Below are 26,300 nucleotides of genomic sequence, written 5' to 3' on the forward strand. Positions count from 1 at the left end.
CCCGATTTCCTGGATCATGGACTACCTCACCAACCGTCCACAGTATGTCTGACTGCAGAACTGTGTGTCTGAGACTGTGATCTGTAGCACAGGTGGTCCACAGGGGACAGTTCTGTCTCTATTCCTCTTCAGCCTGTACACCTCAGACTTCAGGTACAACTCAGAGTCCTGTCATCTTCAGAAGTTCTCTGATGACTCTGCAGTTGTAGGATGTATTAAGGGTGGAGATGTCACAGAGTACCGTGGAGTGGTGGACAGTTTTGTTGACTGGTGTGGACTCAACCATCTGCAACTCAACATCAACAAAACAAAGGAGCTGGTGATGGACTTCAGGAAATCTGGGAGTCCTGTCATCCCTCTCTCTATACAGGGGGAGGAGGTGGAGGTTGTGTCCGAATACAAATACCTGGGAGTGTACTTGGACAACAAACTGGACTGGACTAAAAACTCATCAGCATTGTACAAAAAGTCCTGAGGAGACTCAGGTCCTTCAACGTCTGCAGCACCATGCTGCGGATGTTTTATGAGTCTGTGGTGGCTAGTGTCATCTTTTATGCTGTGGTCTGCTGGGGTGGCAACATGAAGGTGGCAGACACTAATAGACTAAATAAGCTGATTAGGAGGGCTGGCTCTGTTCTGGGGGTGGAGCTGGACCCTCTACATGTTGTGGCTGAAAGGAGGATGCTGTCCAAACTCCTCTCAATCCTGGACAATTCCTCCCACCCACTGCACAGTGTGTTGGCTGGACAGAGGAGCACGTTCAGCCAAATACTTATTAACATTAAATGCTCCACAGAGCGCCACAGGAGATCCTTTCTACCTGTGGCAATCAATCTGTATAATTTCTCTTCCCCCTCTGTAAGAGGTGGGGGAAGTGAAAGTGTCATATACTTGCTGTGAATCTATATATTTTGACCCAACTTCATTTATCTATTTTACATATTCTGTATATATATTGAGTTTTCCTGTATTGATGTTATTGTGTATTTATGTTTGTGTTGGATCTTTCCTGGTTGTGGTTCCTTTTCTTTCTGTCTGTTTTGAGAACAATGGTTATGAGGCAAAATAATTTCCCTCTGGGATTAAGTTAAGTTTTTAAGTTTTTTGAATATTGAATCTTGAAAGTAGCATGGACTGACTTCAACACTCAACTGACCTCAGACTCTTCAGTCTACATTGTGGACTCTCCAGAAAACCACACAGCAGCTTCACTCCTGAATCCTGCAGGTTGTTTCCACCCAGGTTCAGTTCTGTCAGATGGGAGGGGTTGGACTTCAGAGCTGAGACCAGAGAATCACAGCTGATCTTTGACAAACTGCAGTCCTCCAACCTGAATAAAGAATAAACCATGTAGATCAAATCATTATTAATCAATCAGATATGTCCTAATCAATGATGTTTCCTCTAAAATGAGTAGAGTGACTTTGTCTCTCTGTTATTGTGGATCATCATAATGTCAGATTATTACCAGCTCTGCACCAGTGACTCTCCAATTCTCCTGTTGCTCTGAAATCTGATTGAAGTTTCTCACACTGCCTGTTTGACTCTGCTTTTTGTTATTGATGTTAAGTTTGAAGCATACAACTCGACTTAGTGGTGATTTTTTAAAAACAGAAGTAGAAGCTGCAAGTTGTTTCGATGCCTCACTTTACCAAGTAAAAAATTACATGACCATCCAAAATGAAGCTTCATTACATCACAGTTGTACTTAGAGAGGTGTGGTGCTGGTTTGAATCAGATGTACTTCTTATTGTGTTTAATCAGAGTGTATTTTAAAATAAACCAATTTCATAATGCAGCAAGTATTTATCAAAAATACTATTAACAGCAGGATAAAACTGCTTTTATTCTAATTGTGTCTTCTTGTTCTCAGATTTATTTCACTGATTGAAATGCAACATCACATATTTGGTCAGTAGATGAACTCATTGTTGACTGTGTCAAAAGCTTTAAAATACTTCACATTAATTCATTTAGTCATGTTGCAGATGCTTTTATCCAAAACGTGGTTCAGAAATTTTCGGTTTCTTCACCACTATTTTTTAGATCTCCCTCTGGTTTGTTTAAGCATTTCATTTAATTATAAAGAGGTGAATTTAAGTTTTACATGGAGAGGAGCATTTGTTATTTATCAAGAGGAGAGTCTTTCTATTGTTTAGGAAAATGATGATGAACATTTTTTTTTCTGGAGGATGTTTTGTTTGATTGTGGATTTTGTGGTCTTTGAAGAGGAATATTCATGAAGAGGAAAACCCACCGTATTCTTGTTTCTCGTTGTGTCCCTAAGGATTTCTGGATACCGCATTTTTGTCAGTGAGCCAGTTTCTCGCCTGTGGTCTCCATTAATACCTACCACAGTGCAGACACTGAATCCCCTGCTCTGCTTGAAGTTGTGACAAAAACTGTTTCTACCAAAAACTGATGAAAGACGCATCACCCAGTTTATCTACGACTACAACAGTTTCTTTCAGGATAAAAGAGCAAAAACTATACACTACAGTACATGTGTTCCAATGGTAATGACAAAAGTTTGTTTTTGTCAAACCTAAAGGTTTGAGGCAATTTACACTAAATAATCATAATAACATTCAAAAGAAGCTTTTGTCATATAGAATACTTTAAAGTGGTCCTCGGTTCGAACTGTGCTATATTTAAACTGACACTTGATGTGATGAAACCAGGACTCAGGCAGTTCAAAGACAATACATTAATGTATATTTATGTTTGTAAATATTTCTGCTTTTCACCACTTTAAACACCTCCCTAATACCAGTCTAACCAGTAAAATGCAGCTTTGTCATCACCAAAAAGTGATTAAAGCCAGTATCTTTACTGAAAAGCCTTTACTGCCTCAGTATTTCACACTTCTGGGTTTTATTTAAACTGTTACTGTATTAAACATGCAGTCCACTTTACCAGTTCAAACACCTCTAAAGAGCCATTATGTGTTTCATGATCGTTAAATATCACCCACAAGAGTAAAATTAAGTTAAACTGAAGAAGAAAATCAGTAAAAGTATATTGTCTGTGATCACTTTGACAAATACAATAGTACAGGTTCAACTGGCTGTTTAGAGGTGGATATGGTGTAGAAATAATTATTAAAATAACACAGAAGAGTGAAATTAAGCTACACTGAGGCAGAAAATGCATTTCAGTTGAGATATTGCTGTAGATACTTTGTTGGTAACAAGAAAAATTCTTTTTTATTGGTTAATCTGGTCTGAGGTGTTTAAAGTGATAAAAAGTACTGGATGGTTTATATTACACAGCACAGAGCAGGAAAAATACACAGACTCATTAGAACGTCTGCAAAATTGAGAATCATCTTATTTTATAAGGAGTCCACATCAGTGAAGTAGTTTCAGTCAGACAGAAGCAGAACATTGACACACATTAGGAAACCTTTACAAAGATAAGTTTACATTAATTTAATGTGGCGTCTTTGGACTGTCTGAGTGACGGCTTCATTACATATATGTTTAAATAGAGCACAGCAAAGAACAAGGACTGTTTTAAGATATTCTAAATGACAACAGCTTCTTTCTTTTCTTCTCTACTTTTAGGTTTATTTAGTTAACACGTCCTCAAACCTTCAAGTTCCTGTGCATGTTACCAGAAGAATACATGTAAAGTATAGATCTTGCACTTAATGAAAGTGAAAAAACAGCTGTAGTCATAGATAAACTAAGTGATGTGTCTTTAACAGTCTGTGTGTGCTCCTGCTGACATCAATCAGTTTCTGGCAGAGAGTCACTTTTTGGAACGACACCTGTCAGTGCCCTCTTGGATCTCAACCTGTACTTAACCAGTGCAGCTTTTCTCCATGATGAGTCTGTTGTCAGTTAACCCACTGCAGTAAAATCATATTCTTCACTATTAATTCTACTCTCCTACAACCCTCATTTGCCTTGGTCTCTGTGTTTAGATACTCACTGTACCACCCACCAATAAAGGGAACCTGTCAACTCATGAGACTTCCTGAACTCAGCCTGTCAAGTCTGTGTCAACCTCACTACTTCACTACTTTTATATAGTCACTGTTGCTCTTTAATGGAGCAAATTTATTTTTATCTGACTGCTAAATTAATCAGTGGAATAATTAATTTATTAAATAATCAATGCAGCTCTAATGTGAAAGAAATCGTTTTGTATAATGTTCAACAGAAATGTTAAATAAATACATTTTACAGTTGATGGACTAGAAATAAACGAATATTACCAAAATGTTTAAAGCCTATCATCAGAAAATATTAGTTCTGTCTACCAATAGTATTATGTGTTTACTAATACAGCTCTATTCATTTAAAAGGACAAAACTGTGATCGTAACACAGATGAAGATGTACCTTTTGATGAAAAAAAGGATTTCCATAAATTCCCAAGTGTGTCCAAAGATTTGACTGGTAGAGTAAATATAAATTAATTTAAACCAAATCTTAATTCCGCATATTACCAAACAACTATTTAAAAACATTAGACGAGAAATTCAAGTTCTGGAGGTTTAATTTAACTGAAGACACATTATTCATAACAACTCACTGAAATAAACTAAAAACAAAAAAGACAGACAGTAAACTGACCTCACAGTCTTCACAAGATCAGAAAGCTGCTTCATTCCCGAGTCCTGAAGGTTCCAGTTTCCTCTCAGGTCCAGTTCTGTCAGATGGGAGGGGTTGGACTTCAGAGCTGAGACCAGAGAATCACAGCTGATCTCTGACAAACTGCAGCCACTGAGTCTGAAAAAAGAAGAAACCATGTATATCAAATCATTAATAATCAATCAGATATGTCCTAATCAATGATGTTTCCTCTGAAATGAGTAGAGTGACTTTGTCTCTCTGTTATTGTGGATCATCATAATGTCAGCCTTCTACAGACATCATCCAAATGTCACCACAACATTCATACAACTATTCATGTCAACACTGATTCATAACATGCTGCTGACCTCAGTCACATCTGGAATTACAAGATAAATATCAAATCACATATGACAGACTAAAAACTTACTACAATACTTTTACTTATCACTGAAATGGATCAAACTTTAAAGAACCACAACTGATCCAGTAAAAAGGTCGAGTTTGGTCCTGGTCTGGATCCTGCACATCAGGAAACACAGAACTAAACAGAGATTAAACTGAACAAAAACTGTATTAATCCCAAATTACAGATGATTTAATGAAAACTAAAAATGAAAATTTAGTGTTCCTGTACAGGGTGTTGAAACTCTGACTAAACACGGAGCTGACCAGAAGTCAAATGAAGAGGATTCACTTCATTAAAGTGTCGTTCTATTGTCTTCTCTTCACATGAAAGTGCATGTGTTTATGTGGTAAAAACTGTAAAAACACAATACAAAGAAAAACATTCAGTCTTTGAATGATAGCACCGAAACGTATACGGATTCACATGGCGCCTGCATGTGCCTACGTTCTCCCGTATCCCGTAGTAAACAAGTAATTACATACGGGATTTCCCGCAAAACCGCAAGTAACATTGCACATATCGTGAGATTATCTGAACTTACAAATTAGCAATTTATCCTAACAGAAACATTTTAATATTACTATACACATAATTATAAATATTTTAGCTGAACACTTTGCATGAAACAAACTTAATACGATTTTAGGAAAATAAGCAGCAATTAAAGATTGCCCTAAAGGCAACACACCAACACTTTGGTTCTTTAAACCTTTTCAACACATTTAACAAGTAAATTCAACTCTAGGAAAAAATACTATTTTCCAAACACACTTATTTTAAGTCATCAGTCTGTCATTTGGAGACAGAATGAGATGTTTGTATCAATTATATTTCAACTGACTTAAACTAAATCTTAACTTCAACTAGGACCAGGACTGCTTTGCATACACTGAATGGAGTATTTTTGAACACCAGGATCTGACAGCATTCACAGAGGCTGTGATGGAATACATCACATTCTGCATGGGGACTGTCACCATAGTGAAACGCATACGGGTCTTTCCCAACCAAAAACCCTGGATGACCAGTGAGGTCAGGCTCCTCCTAAAAGGCCGTAACACTGCCTTTAGGTCAGGTGACAAAGAACTGTACAGTGCTGCTAGAGCTGACCTAAGGTGAGGAATCAGAAAGGCCAAGTTGGATTACAGGAGGAAAATAGAGGACCACCTCTCCAACAACAACCCTACAGCAGCTGACCAACTTCAGGGAACAGACCAGCACAGCTGTACACTCCAGCGCTGCACTGGTAGAAGAGCTGAACGCGTTCTTCTCGTGTTTTGAGACTACACCACTGCAGTCTGCAATCACACCATCTCTACCTCAATCTGCTCCCAGCTCCAAACCACTGACTGTGCAGGCATAGGATGTGGCACGGATGTTCAGCAGAGTGAACCCTAGGAAATCGGCTGGACTCGACGGGGTTCCTGGGAAGGTACTAAGGGTCTGTGCCGACCATCTCTCTTTCAACCTGTCTCTAGCACAGTCTTTCATCCCTGCCTGTCTGAAGTCATCCACAATTATTCCCATATCCAAAAAATCATCCACAGCCTGCCTCACTGACTACCGTCCAGTTGCACTCACCCCTGTCATCACCAAGTGGCTGGAACGGTTGGTCCTAGGACACATCAAGGACTGCCTCCCTCCAACCCTTGACCCCCACCAGTTCGCTTACGAAGCAAACAGATCGACTAAGGACGCCATATCCATCATCCTCCACACTGCGCTGAGCCATCTGGAACACAGAGACACCTACGCTAGGGTGCTCTTTGTAGACTACAGCTCAGCCTTATACAATACAAATACAAAGCAAACGAATTAAGGTGTGAAAGCGACCTCAGAAACAGCTTCTTTCCACAAGCAATCACCATACTGAACACACACATACACCAACTACACCCCACTCTGACTTGACTTTAAGGTTGCTTTCACACCTACAGGATTTAGTTCGATTAAATCGCACTCAAGTTCGTTTTCCCTCTTGGTTCGGTTCGTTTTGTCCGGTGTGAACACGGTAATCGCACTCGAGTGCGCACTAAAACAACCGCACCGAGACCCCCAAAACGAGGTGGTCTCGATCCGCATCATCTAGCGAACTCTGGTGCGGTCCTCCTGGTGGGAACGCGTACCGAACCAAAACGGGACCAAACGCTATGAATCTCGAGATTTGAGGACTTTGGGTAGTGTGTAGATTACAATTTCTTTCGTTTGTCCAACAAAAACATGCAGCCTGATTAATGGAGGACAAATGTGGAGACGTGAGGAGGTGAAGTGTCTCACAGACACCAGGTCTGATGACTCTGCAAGCGATGTAACGTAATGAACAATAATGAACGGGATGATCGATCTGCATTAACATTTATAGTTAAATCATCTCTCTCCTGTCACACAAACGTACAGTAGAACAACACTTCACCTTCTTCCTGTATTTACTTTTTGTTTCCCGCGGCAGAAACAATCTGACCAATAAGCAGAGAGGACGTTCTCACGTAGTTTGAAGTGACGTGTTTTGGTTCGTTTGGATTTTTTCTCGGTGTGAAACGAAACCGAACCGAAGAGAAACTGATACAATGTTACAAAGTCATCAACTGATTCGGACCAAAGCAAACGAATTAAGGTGGGAAAGCGACCTAATTTGTTTGCTTTGGTCCGAATCAGTTGATGACTTTGTAACATTGTATCAGTTTCTCTTCGGTTCTGTTTCGTTTCACACCGAGAAAAAATCCAAACGAACCAAAACACGTCACTTCAAACTACGTGAGAACGTCCTCTCTGCTTATTGGTCAGATTGTTTCTGCCGCGGGAAACAAAAAGTAAATACAGGAAGAAGGTGAAGTGTTGTTCTACTGTACGTTTGTGAGACAGTAGAGAGATTATTTTTAACTATAAATGTTAATGCAGATTGCTAATCCCGTCGATTATTGTTTATTACGTTACATCGCTTGCAGAGTCATCAGACGTGGTGTCTGTGAGACACTTCACCTCCTCACGTCTCCACGTTTGTCCTCCATTAATCAGACAGCATGTTTTTGGTGGACAAAAAAAAAAAAGCAGAATCTACACACTACCCAAAGTCCTCAAATCATGCGATTCATAGCGTTTGGTCCCGTTTTGGTTCGGTTCGCGTTCTCACCAGGAGGACCGCACCAGAGTTCGCTAGATGATGCGAATCGAGACCACCTCGTTTTGGGGGTCTCTTTTTTGTTTGTCCACCAAAAACATGCTGTCTGATCAATGGAGGACAAAAGTGGAGACGTGAGGAGGTGAAGTGTCTCACAGACACCAGGTCTGATGTAACGTTCCGACTTCCGTTTACGCTTCTTGGAGGACGCGCATGTTTTCTCGTCTGAGAACAACAGCGGGATTTTTAAACTCTACACAACATTTCTACAACTCAGGTACGTTAAAATGAGTAATATTCAGCTTGTTCAGTGTGTAGAGTGCAGGATGTTTAGACCGTCTTCCTCCGTCGTTAGTGGTAATTTTATCTGTGACAGGTGTGTGTTAGTTAGCACTCTGACGGAGAAGATAACAGCGTTAGAGGAGCGCATCCAGACATTAGAGAAAGCGCCGCAGGCGGAGATAGCCAGTCCCCGACTCCGGCATTAGAGCCCTCACAGCGGGGCGAGTGGGTGACGACTCGGCAGCATACTCGCGCAGCCAAAGCTAAGGCTAAGGCTAAAGCTAGCCCACCGGAGCACACCACCCCCGCGCTTCACGTGTCCAACAGGTTTGCCCCCCTCAGTGATTCACCCGCTGAGAAACCTGGAAGAACTCTGGTCATAGGAGACTCGATAATGAGACACGTGAAACTAGCCAGACCTTTAGGGGCTCCAGCGGCTGTGGTCAGGTGTATCCCGGGGGCCAGGGTACCGGACATTGAAGGTAATCTTAGGGCCTTAGGACAGCATAGCTTTTCTAAGATAGTGGTACATGCTGGAGCTAACGATATACGCCTTCGTCAGTCTGAGGTTACCAAGAATAACTTTAAAGAGGTGTTTAAATTAGCGAAGGCGATGTCCGAAGTGGTAATCTTCTCTGGCCCTCTCCCAATGAGACGAGGTGACATAACCTACAGCAGGTTATGGTCGCTGAACCGCTGGATGTCCAGGTGGTGCTCCGAAAACAACGTGGGCTTCATAGATAATTGGAGGACCTTTGAGGGCAAACCTGGCCTGTTAGGGCGGGACGGTGTCCATCCCACTCGGGAAGGTGCTGCTCTCATTTCTTGCAGTATAGCTCATAGTGTAGTGGTGGGAAAAACGAGTCTTTGAACTGACTCAGATCCGTGAGTCTCGAACTGTAAAGTGAACGAATCATTTCCTTCATTTTACAGCAGGTTGCGGTGTAACCCTCTAGTGGGCGATATAAAAATGGCCGCGGTTCTCAGACACTATATAGTGAAGACAACATGGTTTGTTCAGCTGACAAATTATAATACACAAAATGCCACAAGCAATTCAAACCATGTGAAAACCTAGGAAAGCAAATACACACCACAATAAAGTGACTTGTGTTCCTGCATCCTCCCTGATGTTGTTGTTTAACAGCGCAGCAGTGACTTTGTAGCTGTCACGTGACAAATGAACGAGAGACCGATCCTACTGCTGCTGCAGCCTGAGCTGTGAACGATGAACGAGAGCAGTGAACGAAGAACGATGAACGAGAGCAGTGAACGAAGAACGATGAACAAAGAACGATGAACGAAGAACGATGAACGAAGAACGAGAGCGAGTGAACTGCTGCTGCAGCCTGAGCTGTGACAGCTGGTAGAAGACGAGTGAAAGTTAAACTTATTGATAATGAGTTTAGACTTTTAAAGCAACAAGTAACAAGTTCCCGAAAATATTTACATGGTGCATTTATTGGTGTCCAAAACGCAACATTATTATTATTATTATTATTGATGTTATTGTTGTTGTTATTAATAATGTTACACTTTATTATTTTATGGAGGAGAATAGCACAATTAACATGTTTATCATTTTCGAAAGTATTTATGTACAAACATAATTTACATTATTTACACAAAATCACTACACACATCTACAAGAATCAAAGACCACTAATTAATTATGATTCCATGAATAAATAATGTCTGTCGGGCGTCAGGTGACAATAAATGACCGTCAGATATCAGACATCATTCATTTCCTTGTTTCTCAGATCCAGCTGTCACGTGACAAATGAACGAAAGAACGAATCCGTAATGATCCGTATGAAGACTCGTGAACGAACTGTAGTGCTGCTGACACAGAGCCTGAGCGGCCTGTTGTCACGTGACAAAAGAACGAGGAGCTGAGTAGGGACTCACAGTGGAGTGAGTCGTGAACGAATGATTTCTGTTTCCTGTCCTGCTGACTGAGCTTATGGAGCTGCTGCCATGTGGCGAGAGAAGGTACTGCAATGAACTGGAAATGAACGAATCACTCACTGAGAGAACTAATCACTCCCAAGTCATAGCAAAGATTCGTTCTTATTGAACGAATCGTTCACGACCGAAACAACTCTATCATAGTGTAAGATCAGGCCTAGCTAGTCGCTGACTACCCAGAGTCCAGGCCAGGGAGCAGACAAACAGGCTAAACCAACCGTCTGCTAGCTGCACAGAGTCGTCACTCAGGGTTCAACATATTGAGACTGTGTCTGTTCCTCGAACTAAACAAAAAGTCAGAAAAACCCAGAAAGTATGTTTTAATAATTTAATTAACATACAGACCTCAAATTCAGAGCACACTGACTGTGCAGCCAGCACCTCTGATCTGAAGTTAGGACTGTTAAATATTAGATCTCTTACATCTAAAGCTCTTACTGTTAATGAAACTATCACAGATCAGGGGTTTGATATACTCTGTTTAACAGAAACCTGGATTAAACAGGACGAGTATGTAGCTTTAAATGAAGCAACTCCTCCTGGATACAGCTACATTCACCAGCCTCGTCTGACTGGTAGAGGAGGAGGTGTCGCAGTTATTTACAATGATAATCTGACTATCGTACAAAAACATGTACACAAATTTAAAGCTTTTGAATGTCTTTATAGTAACATAACAAGTATAGATACAAATATTAAGTCTGCTCAGCCGATCCCGCTAATTATCATTTACACACCCCCAGGGCCCTACTCTGAATTTCTTTGTGAATTTGCAGATTTCCTCTCTAACCTAGTTGTTTCTGTAGACAAAGCGTTAATTGCTGGAGATTTTAATATTCACTTTGAGAATCCAGAAGACCCTCTGAGAACAGCATTTATGTCCATACTGGACTCGCTAGGAGTAGATCAGTGTGTAGTAGGACCCACTCATAAAGCGGGTCACACGTTAGATTTAATAATATCCTTCGGTTTAAGTATAAGAAATTTACTTACGCTCCCACTGTCTGAAGTTATCTCAGACCACTATCTTGTTTCAACTACAGTGTGTCATATTAATAATGTATACTCAGCGCCGCGGTATCGCATTCAACTACTGCACAGAGCTTTATTAGTAATCTCCCAGAATTATCAACTTTGATTGGATCACCGTCTGACCCTACAGAACTAGACCAGGCGACTGAATATCTACAGTCGTCATTCTGTTATACCTAAGATAATGTAGCTCCAGTTAAAAGAAAAGTCAATAGAGATAAGAAACTCACTCCCTGGTATAACGATGACATGCGCGCCTTAAAACAGACTGCAGACTGAAAGTTAGAACATAAATGGCGCCAAACTAAATTGTTAGTATTTCAGAAGGCATGGAAGAAGAGCATCCTGGACTATAAAAAAGCTCTTAGTGCAGCTAGATCAACGTATCTCTCCACTCTTATAGAAAACAACAAAAATAACCCTAGATTTTTATATATATACAGTAGCCAAATTAACTAGAAAGAAGACCACTGCAGATATCTCCGCAACAACGTTGTGCAGTAGTGAGGACTTCATGTACTTTTTCAATAACAAAATTGTAAATATAAGGCAGAAAATTCAAGCTTTAAAACCAGACAATTTAGTTGACGCAGGTGACGAGCTAACCACAGCAGATCAGTACCTAGATTACTTTACTCCTCTTGAAGAGAATGAACTAGTTTCACTCATCTCTTCTGCAAAATCTTCAACCTGTACATTAGACCCTATACCGACACACGTTCTAAAACAGATAGTGCCAGAAATAATAGAACCTGACAATTATAAATTTCTCACTCAGCTGTGGGTATGTCCCAAAGTGTTTTAAATGAGCAGTTATTAAACCGCTAATCAAGAAAACTGATCTCGACCCTTGTCAGCTGTCCAATTACAGGTCAATATCAAACCTCCCCTTTATCTCTAAGATTCTCGAAAAGATAGTAGCTGAGCAGCTACGTATCTTCATAGAAATAACATACATGAACTCTATCAGTCAGGATTTAGGCTTCATCACAGCACAGAGACGGCACTTGTTAAAGTAGTAAATGACCTCCTATTGGCCTCTGATCAGGGTAGTGTCTCTATGCTTGTGCTACTCGACCTCAGTGCAGCTTTTGACACCATTGACCATAGTATTCTCCTTCACAGACTAGAAAATGTTGTTGGAATTAGGGGAACGGCCCTCTCCTGGCTTAGGTCCTATTTGACCGATCGTTATCAGTATGTAGATCTAAATGGCTATTACTCCACATGCTCTCCAGTGGAGTTTGGTGTTCCACAGGGTTCAGTTTTAGGCCCACTGCTTTTTTTCCTCTACATTTTTCCTCTGGGCAACATTATCTGTAAACATGGTATTAACTTTCATTGTTATGCTGACGACACACAGTTATATGTTTCATCAAATCCAGACGAGATCAAACAGCTTAACAAAGTTGAGCAATGTGTAAAGGATATACGAGACTGGATGCTAATTAACTTCCTTCTGCTAAATCCTGATAAGACAGAAGTACTAGTTATAGGATCATCTGCAGCTAGAAGCAAGATTTTAGATCACGCCTTAACTCTAGATGGCCTTTCTGTTACATCTAGTGCAACAGTAAAATACCTTGGTGTGACTCTAGATTCCAGTCTTTCATTTGAAGCTCATGTAGATAATGTCACCAGGACAGCTTTCTTTCACCTCAGAAATATTGCCAAAATAAGGAATATTTTGTCACTAAATGATGCAGAAAAATTAGTCCATGCTTTCATCACCTCTAGGTTGGACTACTGTAATGCCTTACTGTCTGGCTGTTCAACCAGGTGCATAAACAAGCTTCAGTTAGTTCAGAATGCAGGAGCGAGAGTCCTCACTAGAACCAGAAGATACGAGCACATCACGCCTATTTTATCTACACTTCATTGGCTTCCCGTGAAATTTCGCATTGATTTTAAAATACTACTTTTGACATTTAAAGCATTAAATGGTCTTGCGCCACAGTATCTAAGTGAACTGCTAGTGTCTTATGATCCACCACGCCTACTTCGATCAGAGGATGCTGGCTGCCTGTCAGTACCTCGTATCATAAAAACTACAGCTGGGGGCAGAGCTTTTTCTTACAAAGCCCCAAAGTTATGGAATAGCCTTCCAAATAGCGTTCGGGACTCAGACACAGTCTCAGTGTTTAAGTCTAGGCTGAAAACCTATTTATTTAGTCAAGCATTTTTGTAAATAGATTGGGGAAGGACTCATGGACGTAGAGCATTATGGTGAACTGATATGTTTAGATGCTGTCTTCCCCACTCTCACTGATCACTCAGGTTTGTTGATGGTGAAGTGTTCGGTTGCTCTACATCCCAGTGAGCCCTCATGTCTGTGTTTCCTTCTGAACCCACCCTTTTAGTTAGGCTGTCATAGTTAGTCCTGCCGGAGTCCCTGCTGCACTATTCCAAATATACATTCACCTTAAACTTTATCTGACTGTGAATACAACTAACTGCCATCTCTCTCTTTCTCTACCTCTCTATTTCCCTCTTCTTGTCTCTCTGTCGAGCTACACGTCATTCCACCCTTTGCCCTCTGGACCTGTCTGACTCGTCCTGATGCCCAACTTCTGGCTGGAGATCTCGTCACCTGGATCCACCGTTTGCCCTATGGGATGCGTTTGGAGACTGGATTTGGTCACAAGCTTCTATGAAGTCGGTCTTGGCCTCGGCGGACGTCGGAAGCTGTTTCTTGGAGGTCTCGCCTAAACGCTCGATAGTCAAGGAATGGAACAAGTCTGCTTGCAATTAACTAACTGGACTCCATATTAACTTAAAGATATTAACTGTTATACTGGACTGCCTGCTGCCTACACAGCATGTAATCACCCATATGAGGATGGGTTCCCTGTTGAGTCTGGTTCCTCTTCCTGTTTCTTCTCAGGGAGTTTTTCTTGCCACCGTCGCCCTCGGCTTGCTCATCAGGGACAATCTGATTATCATGATTCACACACATTCACTGTTCATGTACTGTTCTTTAGTTGTGTAAAGCTGCTTTGTGACAATGTCAATTGTAAAAAGCGCTCTACAAATAAAATTGAATTGAATTGAATTAATAAACAATAATCAACGGGATGACCAATCTGCATTAACATTTATAGTTAAAAATAATCTCTCTCCTGTCACACAAACGTACAATAGTCCACAACCCTTCTCCTTCTTCCTGTGTTTAGTTTTTATTTCCCGCCGCAGAAACATCTGACCAATAAGTGGTGAGGAGGTTCTCGCGTAGTTTGAAGCGACGTGTTTTGGTTCGTTTGGATTTTTCTCGGTGTGAAACGAAACAGAACCGAGGAGAAAGTGCTACAAAGTTACAAAGTTATCAACTGATTCGGACCAAAGCAAACGAATTAAGGTGTAAAAGCAACCATAATCTATTCTATTTTATTCTATTTTTATAACTTTATTTTTTATTTGTATACTTGTACATACTTAGATTTAGATTTATAGCACCACCACTCCAAGGCTGCTAGAATTTCGTCATATTCTGTACAATGACAATAAAGGCTTCTGAAGTTGATTCTGATTCACCAAACATTTTCTACAATTTATTTAGAAACATTAGTAAGAAATTTGAGTGTTTGAGTTCTGAGGGTTTAATTTCAGTGAACAAACATTATTCATGACAACTCACTGAAATGAACTGAAACTGAAGAATTTAATTAATTTATTACACTGTTGGTTCAGTTGTGGATTAAGGATATAAGTTCTACAATAGTAATAGTCAGTGAACTGACCTCAGAGTCTCCAGTCTACATTGTGGACTCTCCAGAAAACCACACAGCAGCTTCACTCCTGAATCCTGCAGCTTGTTGTTCCAGCCCAGGTCCAGTTCTGTCAGATGGGAGGGGTTGGACTTCAGAGCTGAGACCAGAGAATCACAGCTGATCTCTGACAAACTGCAGTCCTCCAATCTAAATACAGAATAAACCATGTAGATCAAATCATTAATAATCCCAAATTACAGATGATTTCATGAAAACATTGGAAAATGTTCAGCAGAAATGTCAAATAAATCAAATGTCAAATAAATATAATTTACAGTTGATGGACTGAAACTTGTAAAACCAAAGGTTTGGTTCTTTAAACCTTTTCAACACATTTAACTAAGTATTAAGTAAATTCAACTCTATAAAAAAATACTTTTTCCAAACACACTTGTTTTAAAAGATTAGTCTGTGATATTAAACAATGATATATTTTTATCAATTATATTTTAACTGATTCAAACTAAATCTTAATTTCAACTAACACAAACATTTTCTACAATTTATTTAAAAAAAAAAGTGAGAAATTTGAGTGTTTGAGTTCTGAAGGTTTAATTTCAGTAAACAAACATTATTCATGACAACTTACTGAAATGAACTGAAACTGAAGAATCGAATTAATTTATTACAGTGTTGGTTCAGTTGTGGATTAAAGATATAAGTTCTACAATAGTAACAGTCAGTGAACTGACCTCAGAGTCTCCAGTCTACATTGTGGACTCTCCAGAAAACCACACAGCAGCTTCACTCCTGAATCCTGCAGCTTGTCGTTGAAGTTCAGGTTCAGTTCTGTCAGATGGGAGGGGTTGGACTTCAGAGCTGAGACCAGAGAATCACAGCTGATCTCTGACAAACTGCAGTTGTTCAACCTGAATAAATAATAAACCATGTAGATCAAATCATTAATAATCAATCAGATATCAATGATGTTTCCTCTAAAATAAGTAGGGTGACTTTGTCTCTCTGTTATTGTGGATCATCATAATGTCAGCCTTCTACAGACATCATCCAAATGTCACCACAACATTCATACAACTACTCATGTCAACACTGATTCATAACATGCTGCTGACCTCAGTCACATCTGGAACTAGAAGATAAATATCAAATCACATATGACAGACTAAAAACTTACTACAATACTTTTACTCATCACTGAAATGAATCAAACTTTAAAGAACCACAACTGATCCAGTAAAAAGGTCTAGCTTGGTCCTGGTCTGGATTCTGCAGATCAGATCAGGAAACATAAAACTAAACACAGGTTAAACTAAACAAAAACTGTTTCAATCCCAAATTACAGATGATCTCAAGAAAACTTTGGAAAATGTTCAGCAGAAATGTCAAATAAATATAATTTACAGTTGATGGACTGAAACTTGTAAAACCAACAGTTTGGTTCTTTAAACCTTTTCAACACATTTAACAAGTAAATTCAACTCTGGGAAAAAATACTATTTTCCAAACACACTTGTTTTAAGACATCAGTCTGTTATATTCCCCAATGAAACGTTTTTATCAACTATATTTCAACTAATTCAATCTAAAACTCAATTTCAACTAACACCAAACATTTTCTACAGTTTATTTAGATAAATTAGTGAGAAATTTGAATGTTTGAGTTCTGAAGGTTTAATTTCAGTGAACAAACATTATTCATGTTAACTCACTGAAATGAACTGAAACTGAACAATTGAATACATTTATTACAGTGTTGGTTCAGTTGTGGATTAAAGATATGAGTTCTACAATAGTAACAGTCAGTGAACTGACCTCAGAGTCTCCAGTCTACATTGTGGACTCTCCAGAAAACCACACAGCAGCTTCACTCCTGAATCCTGCAGCTTGTCGTTGAAGTTCAGGTCCAGTTCTGTCAGATGGGAGGGGTTGGACTTCAGAGCTGAGACCAGAGAATCACAGCTGATCTCTGACAAACAGCAGTTGTTCAACCTGAATAAAGAATAAACCATGTAGATCAAATCATTAATAATCAATCAGATATGTCCTAATCATTGATGTTTCCTTTAAAATGAGTAGAGTGACTTTGTCTCTCTGTTATTGTGGATCATCATAATGTCAGCCTTCTACAGACATCATCCAGATGTCACCACAACATTCATACAACTATTCATGTCGACACTGATTCATAACATGCTGCTGACCTCAGTCACATCTGGAATTAGAAGATAAAAATCAAATCACATATGACAGACTAAAAACTTACTACAATACTTTTATTCAACACTGAAATGGATCAAACTTTAAATAACCACAACTGATTCAGTAAAAAGGTCTAGCTTGGTCCTGGTCTGGATCCTGCAGATCAGATCAGGAAACACAAAACTAAACACAGATTAAACTGAACAAAAACTGTTTCAATCCCAAATTACAGATGATTCCAAGAAAACTTTGGAAAATGTTCAGCAGAAATGTCAAATAAATATAATTTACAGTTAATGGACTGAAACTTGTAAAATCAACAGTTTGGTTCTTTAAACCTTTTCAACACATTTAACAAGTAAATTCAACTCTAGGAAAAAATACTATTTTCCAAACACACTTCTTTTAATACATCAGTCTGTTATATTCCCCAATGAAACGTTTTTATCAATTATATTTTAACTGATTCAAACTAAATCTTAAATCTAGCCACAGGGGTTGCAAGCCAGTGACTTCTGTGCCGGTCCCAAGCCCGGATAAATAGAGAGGGTTGCGTTAGGAAGGGCATCCAGCGTAAAAATTGCCAAAATAACCATGCGAATCATCCACAACACTTTCATACCCGATCGGTCGAGGCCCGGGTTAACAACGACCGCCACCGATGCTGTTAACCTACAGGGTGTTGGTGGAAATTTGACTACTGTTGGTCGAAGAAAGAGGGGAGGCAGAAGGGTTCGTGGTCAGAGAGAGAAGGGAAAAGGCAGGAACATAGATCTGAGAATAGGGACTCTTAACGTTGGCACGATGACAGGGAAAGGCAGAGAGCTGGCAGACATGATGGAGAGAAGGAAGGTAGATGTACTGTGTGTGCAGGAGACAAGGTGGAAGGGCAGCAAGACGTAGTATTGGAGGAGGATACAAACTGTTCTACCATGGTGTGGATAGGAAGAGAAACGGGGTAGGAGTGATCCTGAAGGGGGAGTTCGTAAACAGTGTTCTAGAGGTGAAAAGAGTCTCAGACAGGGTGATGAGCATAAAGCTAGAAATTGAAGGGGTGATGATGAATGTAGTCAGTGGGTATGCGCCACAGGTTGGCTGTGAGTTAGAAGAGAAGGAGAGATTCTGGAGTGAGTTTGATGAGGTCATAGAGAGTATCCCCAGAGGAGAGAGAGTTGTTGTTGGAGCAGACTTCAATGGGCATGTTGGTGAGGGCAACAGAGGTGATGAGGAGGTGATGGGCAGGTTTGGTGTGAAGGAAAGGAATCTGGAAGGACAGATGGTGGTGGACTTTGCTAAGAGGATGGAAATGGCTGTAGTCAACACTTACTTCCAGAAGCGAGAGGAACATAGAGTGACATACAGAAGTGGAGGTAGGAGTACACAGGTGGACTACATCCTATGTAGACGAGGTCATTTGAGAGAGGTTAGTGACTGCAAAGTGGTGGTAGGAGAGAGTGTAGCCAGACAGCACCGCATGGTGGTGTGTAAGATGACTCTGGAGGTCAGGAAGAAGAAGAGAGGGAAGACAGAAAAGAAGACCAAGTGGTGGAAGTTAAAGAATGAAGAAACTTGTGAGGAATTCAGACAGATGTTGAGACAGGTTCTTGGTGGTCAGGATGAGCTTCCAGATGACTGGGAAACTACAGCAGAGGTTATCAGGGAAACAGGTAGGAAGGTGCTAGGTGTGTCATCTGGAAAGAGGAAAGAAGGTAAAGACACTTGGTGGTGGAATGAGGAAGTACAGGAATGTGTCAAGAGGAAGAGGTTGGCTAGAAGGAAGTGGGATGTAGAAAGGACTGAGGAAAGTAGACAGGAGTACAAGGAAGCGCAGCGTAGAGTGAAGAGGGAGGTGGCAAAGGCCAAACAGAAAGCTTACGATGAGCTGTATGACAGGTTAGACACAAAGGAAGGAGAGAAGGACTTGTACAGGCTAGCCAGACAGAGAGATAGAGATGGGAAGGATGTGCAACAGGTAAGGGTGATTAAGGACAGAGATGGAAAGGTACTAACAACCCAGGAGAGTGTGCAGAAAAGATGGAAGGAGTATTTTGAGGAGCTGATGAACGAGGAAAATGACAGGGAAAGAAGGGAGGAAGATGTGGATGTTGTGGAGCAGGAAATAGAAAAGATTGGAAAGGATGAGGTTAGGAAGGCTCTGAAAAGGATGAAGAGTGGAAAGGCTGTTGGTCCTGATGACGTACCTGTGGAGGTGTGGAAGTGCTTAGGAGAGACAGCAGTGGAGTTTCTAACCAGTTTGTTCAATAGGATTCTAGAGAGTGAGAAGATGCCTGAGGAATGGAGGAGAAGCGTTCTGGTTCCGATCTTTAAGAACAAGGGTGACACGCAGAACTGCAGCAACTATAGAGGAATAAAGTTGATGAGCCACACAATGAAGCTGTGGGAAAGAGTAGTGGAAGCCAGGCTTAGGAAGAAGGTGGAGATTTGTGAGCAGCAGTATGGTTTCATGCCCCGTAAGAGCACCACTGATGCCATTTTTGCTTTGAGAATGTTGATGGAAAAGTACAGAGATGGTCAGAAGGAGCTGCATTGTGTCTTTGTGGATTTAGAGAAGGCGTATGACAGGGTGCCAAGGGAAGAGCTGTGGTACTGTATGAGGTCGTCTGGAGTGGCAGAGAAGTACGTCAGAGTAGTTCAGGACATGTATGAGAGAAGTATGACGGTGGTGAGATGTGCTGTAGGTCAGACAGAGGAGTTCAAGGTGGAGGTGGGACTACACCAAGGATCAGCTTTGAGTCCCTTCTTGTTTGCTATGCTGATGGAGAGGCTGACAGATGAGGTCAGACAGGAATCTCCCTGGACAATGATGTTTGCGGATGATATTGTGATTTGCAGTGAGAGTAGAGAGCAGGTAGAGGAACAGTTGGAGAGGTGGAGGTTTGCCCTGGAAAGAAGAGGCATGAAGGTCAGTCGTAGTAAGACAGAATACATGTGTCTGAACGAGAGGGATCAAGGTAGAAGCGTTAGGTTACAGGGGGCTGAGGTGAAGAAGGTACAGGAGTTTAAGTACTTGGGGTCAACAGTTCAGTGTGATGGAGAGTGTGGAAAAGAGGTGAAGAGGCGAGTGCAGGCAGGTTGGAGCGGGTGGAGGAAAGTGTCAGGAGTGTTGTGTGACAGAAGAGTGTCAGCAAGACTCAAAGGAAAGGTGTACAAGACAGTGGTGAGACCAGCTCTGCTCTAGAAGGAGAAGGATGATTCGCTGTGGCGACCCCTGATGGGAAAAGCCGAAAGAAGAAGAAGAAGAAGAAGAAGAAACTAAATCTTAATTTCAACTAACACAAACATTTTCTACAGTTTATTTAGAAACATTAATGAGAAATTTGAATGTTTGAGTTCTGAAGGTTTAATTTCAGTGAACAAACTCACTGAAATTAACTAAAACTGAAAAATTGAATTTATTTATTACAGTGTTGGTTCAGTTGTGGATTAAAGATATACGTTCTACAATAGTAACAGTCAGTGAACTGACCTCAGAGTCTCCAGTCTACATTGTGGAGTCTCCAGAAAACCACACAGCAGCTTCACTGATGAATCCTGCAGCTCGTTTCCACTCAGGTCCAGTTCTGTCAGATGGGAGGAGTTGGACTTCAGAGCTGAGACCAGAGAATCACAGCTGATTTCTGACAAACTGCAGTTGTTCAATCTGAATAAAGAATAAACCATGTAGATCAAATCATTAATAATCAATCAGATATGTCCTAATCAATGATGTTTCCTCTAAAATGAGTAGAGTGACTTTGTCTCTCTGTTATTGTGGATCATCATAATGTCAGCCTTCTACAGACATCATCCAAATGTCACCACAACATTCATACAACTATTCATGTCAACAGTGATTCATAACATGCTGCTGACCTCAGTCACATCTGGAATTACAAGATAAATATCAAATCAGACATGACAGACTAAAACCTTACCACAATACTGTTACTCAGCACTGAAATGAATCAAACTTTAAAGAACCACAACTGATCCAGTAAAAAGGTCTAGCTTGGTCCTGGTCTGGATCCTGCAGATCAGATCAGGAAACACAGAACTAAACACAGATTAAACTGAACAAAAACTGTTTTAATCCCAAATTACAGATGATTTCAAGAAAACTTTGGAAAATGTTCAGTAGAAATGTCAAATACATATAATTTACAGTTGATGGACTGAAACTTGTAAAACCAACAGTTTGGTTCTTTAAACCTTTTCAACACATTTAACAAGTAAATGCAGCTCTAGGAAAAAATACAATTCTCAAAACACATTTATTTTAAGACATCAGTCTGTCAGATTCCACAATGAGATGTTTGTATCAGTCATATTTAATCTAAATCCTAATTTCAACTAACACCAAACATTTTCTACAGTTTATTTAGAAACATTATTGAGAAATTTGAATGTTTGAGTTCTTAAGGTTAAATTTCCGTGAACAAACTCACTGAAATTAACTAAAACTGAAAAATTGAATTAATTTATTACAGTGTTGGTTCAGTTGTGGACTACAGATATAAGTTCTACAATAGTAACAGTCAGTGAACTGACCTCAGAGTCTCCAGTCTACATTGTGGACTCTCCAGAAAAACACACAGCAGCTTCACTCCTGAATCCTGGAGCTTGTAGTTTCTACTCAGGTCCAGTTCTCTCAGATTGGAGGGGTTGGACTTCAGAGCTGAGGCCAGAGAATCACAGCTGATCTCTGTCAACCTGCATTCTTTCAATCTGAATAAAGAATAAAAGATATACATAAAACAATTAATCATCATCATAAATGACTGTTTAAAGTTTCAGGAAAGAAGTTTGAATAACAAATGCAGGCAAATTTTTCAGCATCACATTGAGACATGATGGTCTTAATTTATCTATATCTTTCAATTGGAAGAAGGCAGTTATAGAGATTTCATTTATTTAATATGTAAAAGAGATAACCTAGACAAAGATACAGTGGAAGAAAAACTTTGTGAACCTTTGGGAATTTCATGGTTTTCTGCATTAATTTGTCATCAAATGTGCTCTGATCTTCATATAACTCACAACAATAGAAAAACACAGTCTGCTTAAAATAATAGTACACAAACATAATATGTTTTCATGTTTGTATGGAACATAACATGTAAATGGAAAGGGTTACAAAAGTATCTCCATGATGTTCATGTGTCCACAGTAAGACAGACTGTCTATAAACTCTAGGCGTGGTTGTCCTATAAAGATGACTGCAAGAGCATAGCGCAGAATGCTGATTGAGGTAAAGAAGAATCCTAGAGTGTCAGCTAAAGACTTACAGAAATCTATGGCACATGCTAACATTTTTGTTGACACATCTACAATTAGGAAAACATCAAACAAGAATATATTAGATGGGTGACATTGTAGCACAGTTGAATTTTGCAAAAGAGCACCTGGATGTTCCACAGCACTACTGGCAAAGTATTCTGTGGACAGATGAAACTAAAATTGAGTTGTTTGAAGAAAAAACAAAACAAAACACACAACACTATGTGTGGAGAAAAAAAGGCACAGCACACCAACATCAAAACCTCACCCCCACTGTAAAACATGGTGGATTGAAATGCTGTGGCATGACCTTAAAGAGTTATTCACACCAGACATCCCAAGAATATTGCTACACTGAAACAGCTTTGTGAAGAGGTGTGGTCCAAAATTACTCCAAATCATTGTGCAGGTCTGTTCTGCCAAAGAAGGGTCAACCAGTTGTTAAGTCCAAAGGTTCACATACTTTTTTCACCCCGCATTGTGAATGTTTACATGTTATGTTCAATAAAACATGAAAACATATAATGTTTGTGCAGTATTATTTTAAGCAGACTGTGTTTTTCTATTGTTGTGACTTAGATGTAGATTGGAGCACATTTTATGACAAATTAATGCAGAAAACCATGAAATTTCAAAAGGTTCACAAAGTTTTTCTTGCCACTGTAACTCTGAGATTGAGCACAGTATTAATTGAAAAAGTGTTTCCTAATAATATTGCCTGAAGGGGACATATATAGAGTGAAAAGAATCAGTCCAAGCACAGATCCCTGTGGAACTTCGTAGCTGACTTTTCTGTGCATCGAAGACTCATCATTAACATGTACAAACTGAAATCTATCTGATAGATACGATTTAAACCACTCTAGTGCTGTTCCTTTAATCCCATTGACATGTTCCAGTCTGTGAAATAAAATGTTGTGATCTTTAGTGTTGAATGCACCACTAAGATCTAACAACATGAGTATAGAGACTAGTCTATTGTTTGATGCTAATAGAAGATCATTAGTGACCTTTACCAGTGCTGTTTCTGTACTATGATGTACTCTAAATCCTGAATGGAAAACTTCATAGAGGTTATTGCTGCGCAGGTGGTCACATATTTGCTTTGAAACTACTTTAAAAACCTTTGGTATGTTGCCTGTTAGTAAAGACAGATTGATCTGATCTAATATGGACGTGCTAATCAAAGGTAAAACATTTGAGCAGTCTAGTCGGGATGTGGTCTAAGAGACATGTTGATGGTTTCTATGAATTAATTACTGACATTAACTAAGCATGATCTACAGCAGGGGTGTCCAATCTTTGTACTCAAGGGCCGCTGTCCTGCTTGTTTTGTTGGCTGAACACGCCTGATCCAGGTAATCAGCAGTGAGGAGGGCAGAGATAGGAAAACTAGCAGGATGGTGGCCCTCGAGGACGTGTTTAAAGTTCTAAACCATTTCTTTGGGTAATAAGGAAACAAGTTTGAATGCACATCAAAAACCTATTTACTTTGAATCTGCAGCAGATGAGCAGTGTGATATGTCTTATGCCAGAGACATGTTCCACATAACTGTATAATGACAGAAGACCCTGTTTCTTCTTTTGTATTTTTTTTTGCTGTCTGTGTATCAGTACTGACAGAGACAAGAGAAACTCAGAGACACAGACACATCAGAGCTCCTTTTTCACAGCACTAACCGCAAATTTAAAATGCAGTGGAAAGCAACTGATTTAGACTTCTTTAGGAGACTTTAGGACACCTTGTCTTAGGTTCAGTTTTAATCTGACTTTGTGCAGACTTCAGTTTTAAAAACAAGGTATCACTACATGTAAGTATCTCTCTGTTCCTTAAAACTAACTCCTAAGGCAAGACCTCCTCACCCTCACCCTGCCTACCATTGTAACTTGTAAGTCGCTTTGGATAAAAGCATCTGCTAAACATAAATGTAAAACTTTCACTCCTCTACTTTTCCAGTCTTCTGTCCTGCACAGACCACTTGTAAAAAGACAATTAGAAACCATGATACAATTGTCTTCTGAAAAAAATTACATAGATCTGAGTATCATACATATGTATCATACACTGTTACTTGTTTTCACAAGAAATCATAATAAATTTAAAGTGAAACATGCTGCTGAGTAAGTTGCACTGACAAAAGGCTAAAATGTTAAAAGAATCAATGTCCAAGAGAGAAACACTGACCTCAGAGTCTCCAGTCTACAGTTTGGACTCTTCAGTCCATCACACAGTAGCTTCACTGCTGAATCCTGCAGGTTGTAGTTTTCACTCAGGTCCAGTTCTCTCAGATAGGAGGGGTTGGACTTCAGAGCTGATGCCACAACTTCACAGTGAGTCTCTGAGAGTCCAGAGGCAGAAAGTCTGTGATGACAATATCACCATTAAAATGTATTTAAAACTGTTTTAACTTTAAATAACTCTTATTGATTTTGATCACAAAGCAGATTAACAGGAGCAGCTGTAGATCAGACCAGTTGGCCTCTAGTCCACATGTCCTTGAGCAACATATAGAGAGAAGAGAGACAAGAAATATTTGTATTGTGTCTTCTAAATGACCTAAATACATATTTAGATATTTTGATCTTTATGCTATAAGATGACACTGACACAGGAAGGACCAGCAACTCAACCTGTGTTTTCTACAAGACGGAAACCTATATCCTCAAATGAATATTAGATAATTTAAATAATAGCATAGAGTCCTGGACTTCCTGTGGTGCCATAAGAGCTTTAATAGGTGTTATGACACTGCAGATAATACTCAGATTCATTGATTTCTCCAACACACAGAGTAAAAATCAAACAGGTACATTTATGCAAATCACTGTTTCAACTGTTGTTGTTTGAGTCATTGATAGTAAATATATATTAATATTAAAATAATCACCCAACAAAGACACTGATGTGAACTGAAAAAGTTCAGTGGATTAACAACACGTGGCTGCAGATGTGAACTATGTGATTGTCACAGCTGAACCGTCACAGTGTTAGTATATTTTCAGTATTTTCCTTTAGCATAGTTAACAATCACCAAGTAATGACCACACTTAGTCTTTTATTTCATACAGCACATTTTATTTTGACAGTTTGTTTGGTAATTTCAGTGAACACAGTTTAATTAACATTCTGTCTTAATGTTTGTTTGCCCATTTAAATTGTTTAACGTTTCTTCTGTTTTTCCACGTGGCCAAAAAATTGGGCACCTATTGAGAGAGCTTCTTATACCCACAGGAAGGCGAAGAGGACAACTGGGTGTGTCCAGGAGGGGAGTCAGACAGATCAGATTTAATTTCATTGGATTTGAGGATTTTGCTTGATGTATTTGCTTTGATAGTTAGATTTGTTTTGTAAAGACATTTTTTTACTTTATATTTGTATTAAGATTAAGGTTAATGTTTACTATTAGATTGAATATTTACTGTATGACTGTTCTCTGTCTGTCCAGTACAGCTGACCTTTGTCTTTTTATTTCTGTTTGTTCTGTTTATGTTATAGGGCCTTTATTTTGAAACAAAAGCCGATTTAGTCCAGTAAACTTAAACTTAAGCAGAAACTTAAGACCAGAAGTTGTTTCTGCTGAATTTGTGTTAAACCTCCATCAACCAAAGACAGAATTTAATGATTTAATCTAAAGGACACAGACTGAACTCTCCTTAATGTTTCATGTAGTGGCCATGAAACAAGTCATATCTAGAAACTAC

The 26,300-nt window shown here is 39.6% G+C and overlaps 2 protein-coding genes across 3 annotated transcripts in view; both read right to left on the reverse strand.

Moving 5' to 3' along the window:
- LOC113163505 overlaps positions 1 to 26,300 on the reverse strand; it is a 1,294,879-nt gene that overhangs the window by 132,941 nt on the left and 1,135,638 nt on the right. The gene's annotated exons all lie outside the window — the stretch shown is intronic.
- The window catches only part of LOC113163500 (NACHT, LRR and PYD domains-containing protein 12-like), a 664,684-nt gene that overhangs the window by 8,691 nt on the left and 629,693 nt on the right, over positions 1 to 26,300 (reverse strand). The window contains exons 5-6 of one of the 2 annotated variants that reach the window (XM_033326718.1): positions 24,784 to 24,960; positions 1,157 to 1,330 (exon numbers count right to left, since the gene is read on the reverse strand). In XM_033326718.1, coding sequence (XP_033182609.1) covers positions 1,157 to 1,330; positions 24,784 to 24,960 — 351 coding nt within the window. Of the gene's footprint in view, positions 1 to 1,156; positions 1,331 to 15,809; positions 15,854 to 24,783; positions 24,961 to 26,300 lie in introns of those variants that run through there. The other variant, XM_026362199.1, reaches the window with a different exon arrangement.

The sequence above is a fragment of the Anabas testudineus genome, chromosome 2, assembly GCF_900324465.2.
Source record: "Anabas testudineus chromosome 2, fAnaTes1.2, whole genome shotgun sequence".
Classification (NCBI taxonomy): Eukaryota; Metazoa; Chordata; class Actinopteri; order Anabantiformes; family Anabantidae; genus Anabas; species Anabas testudineus.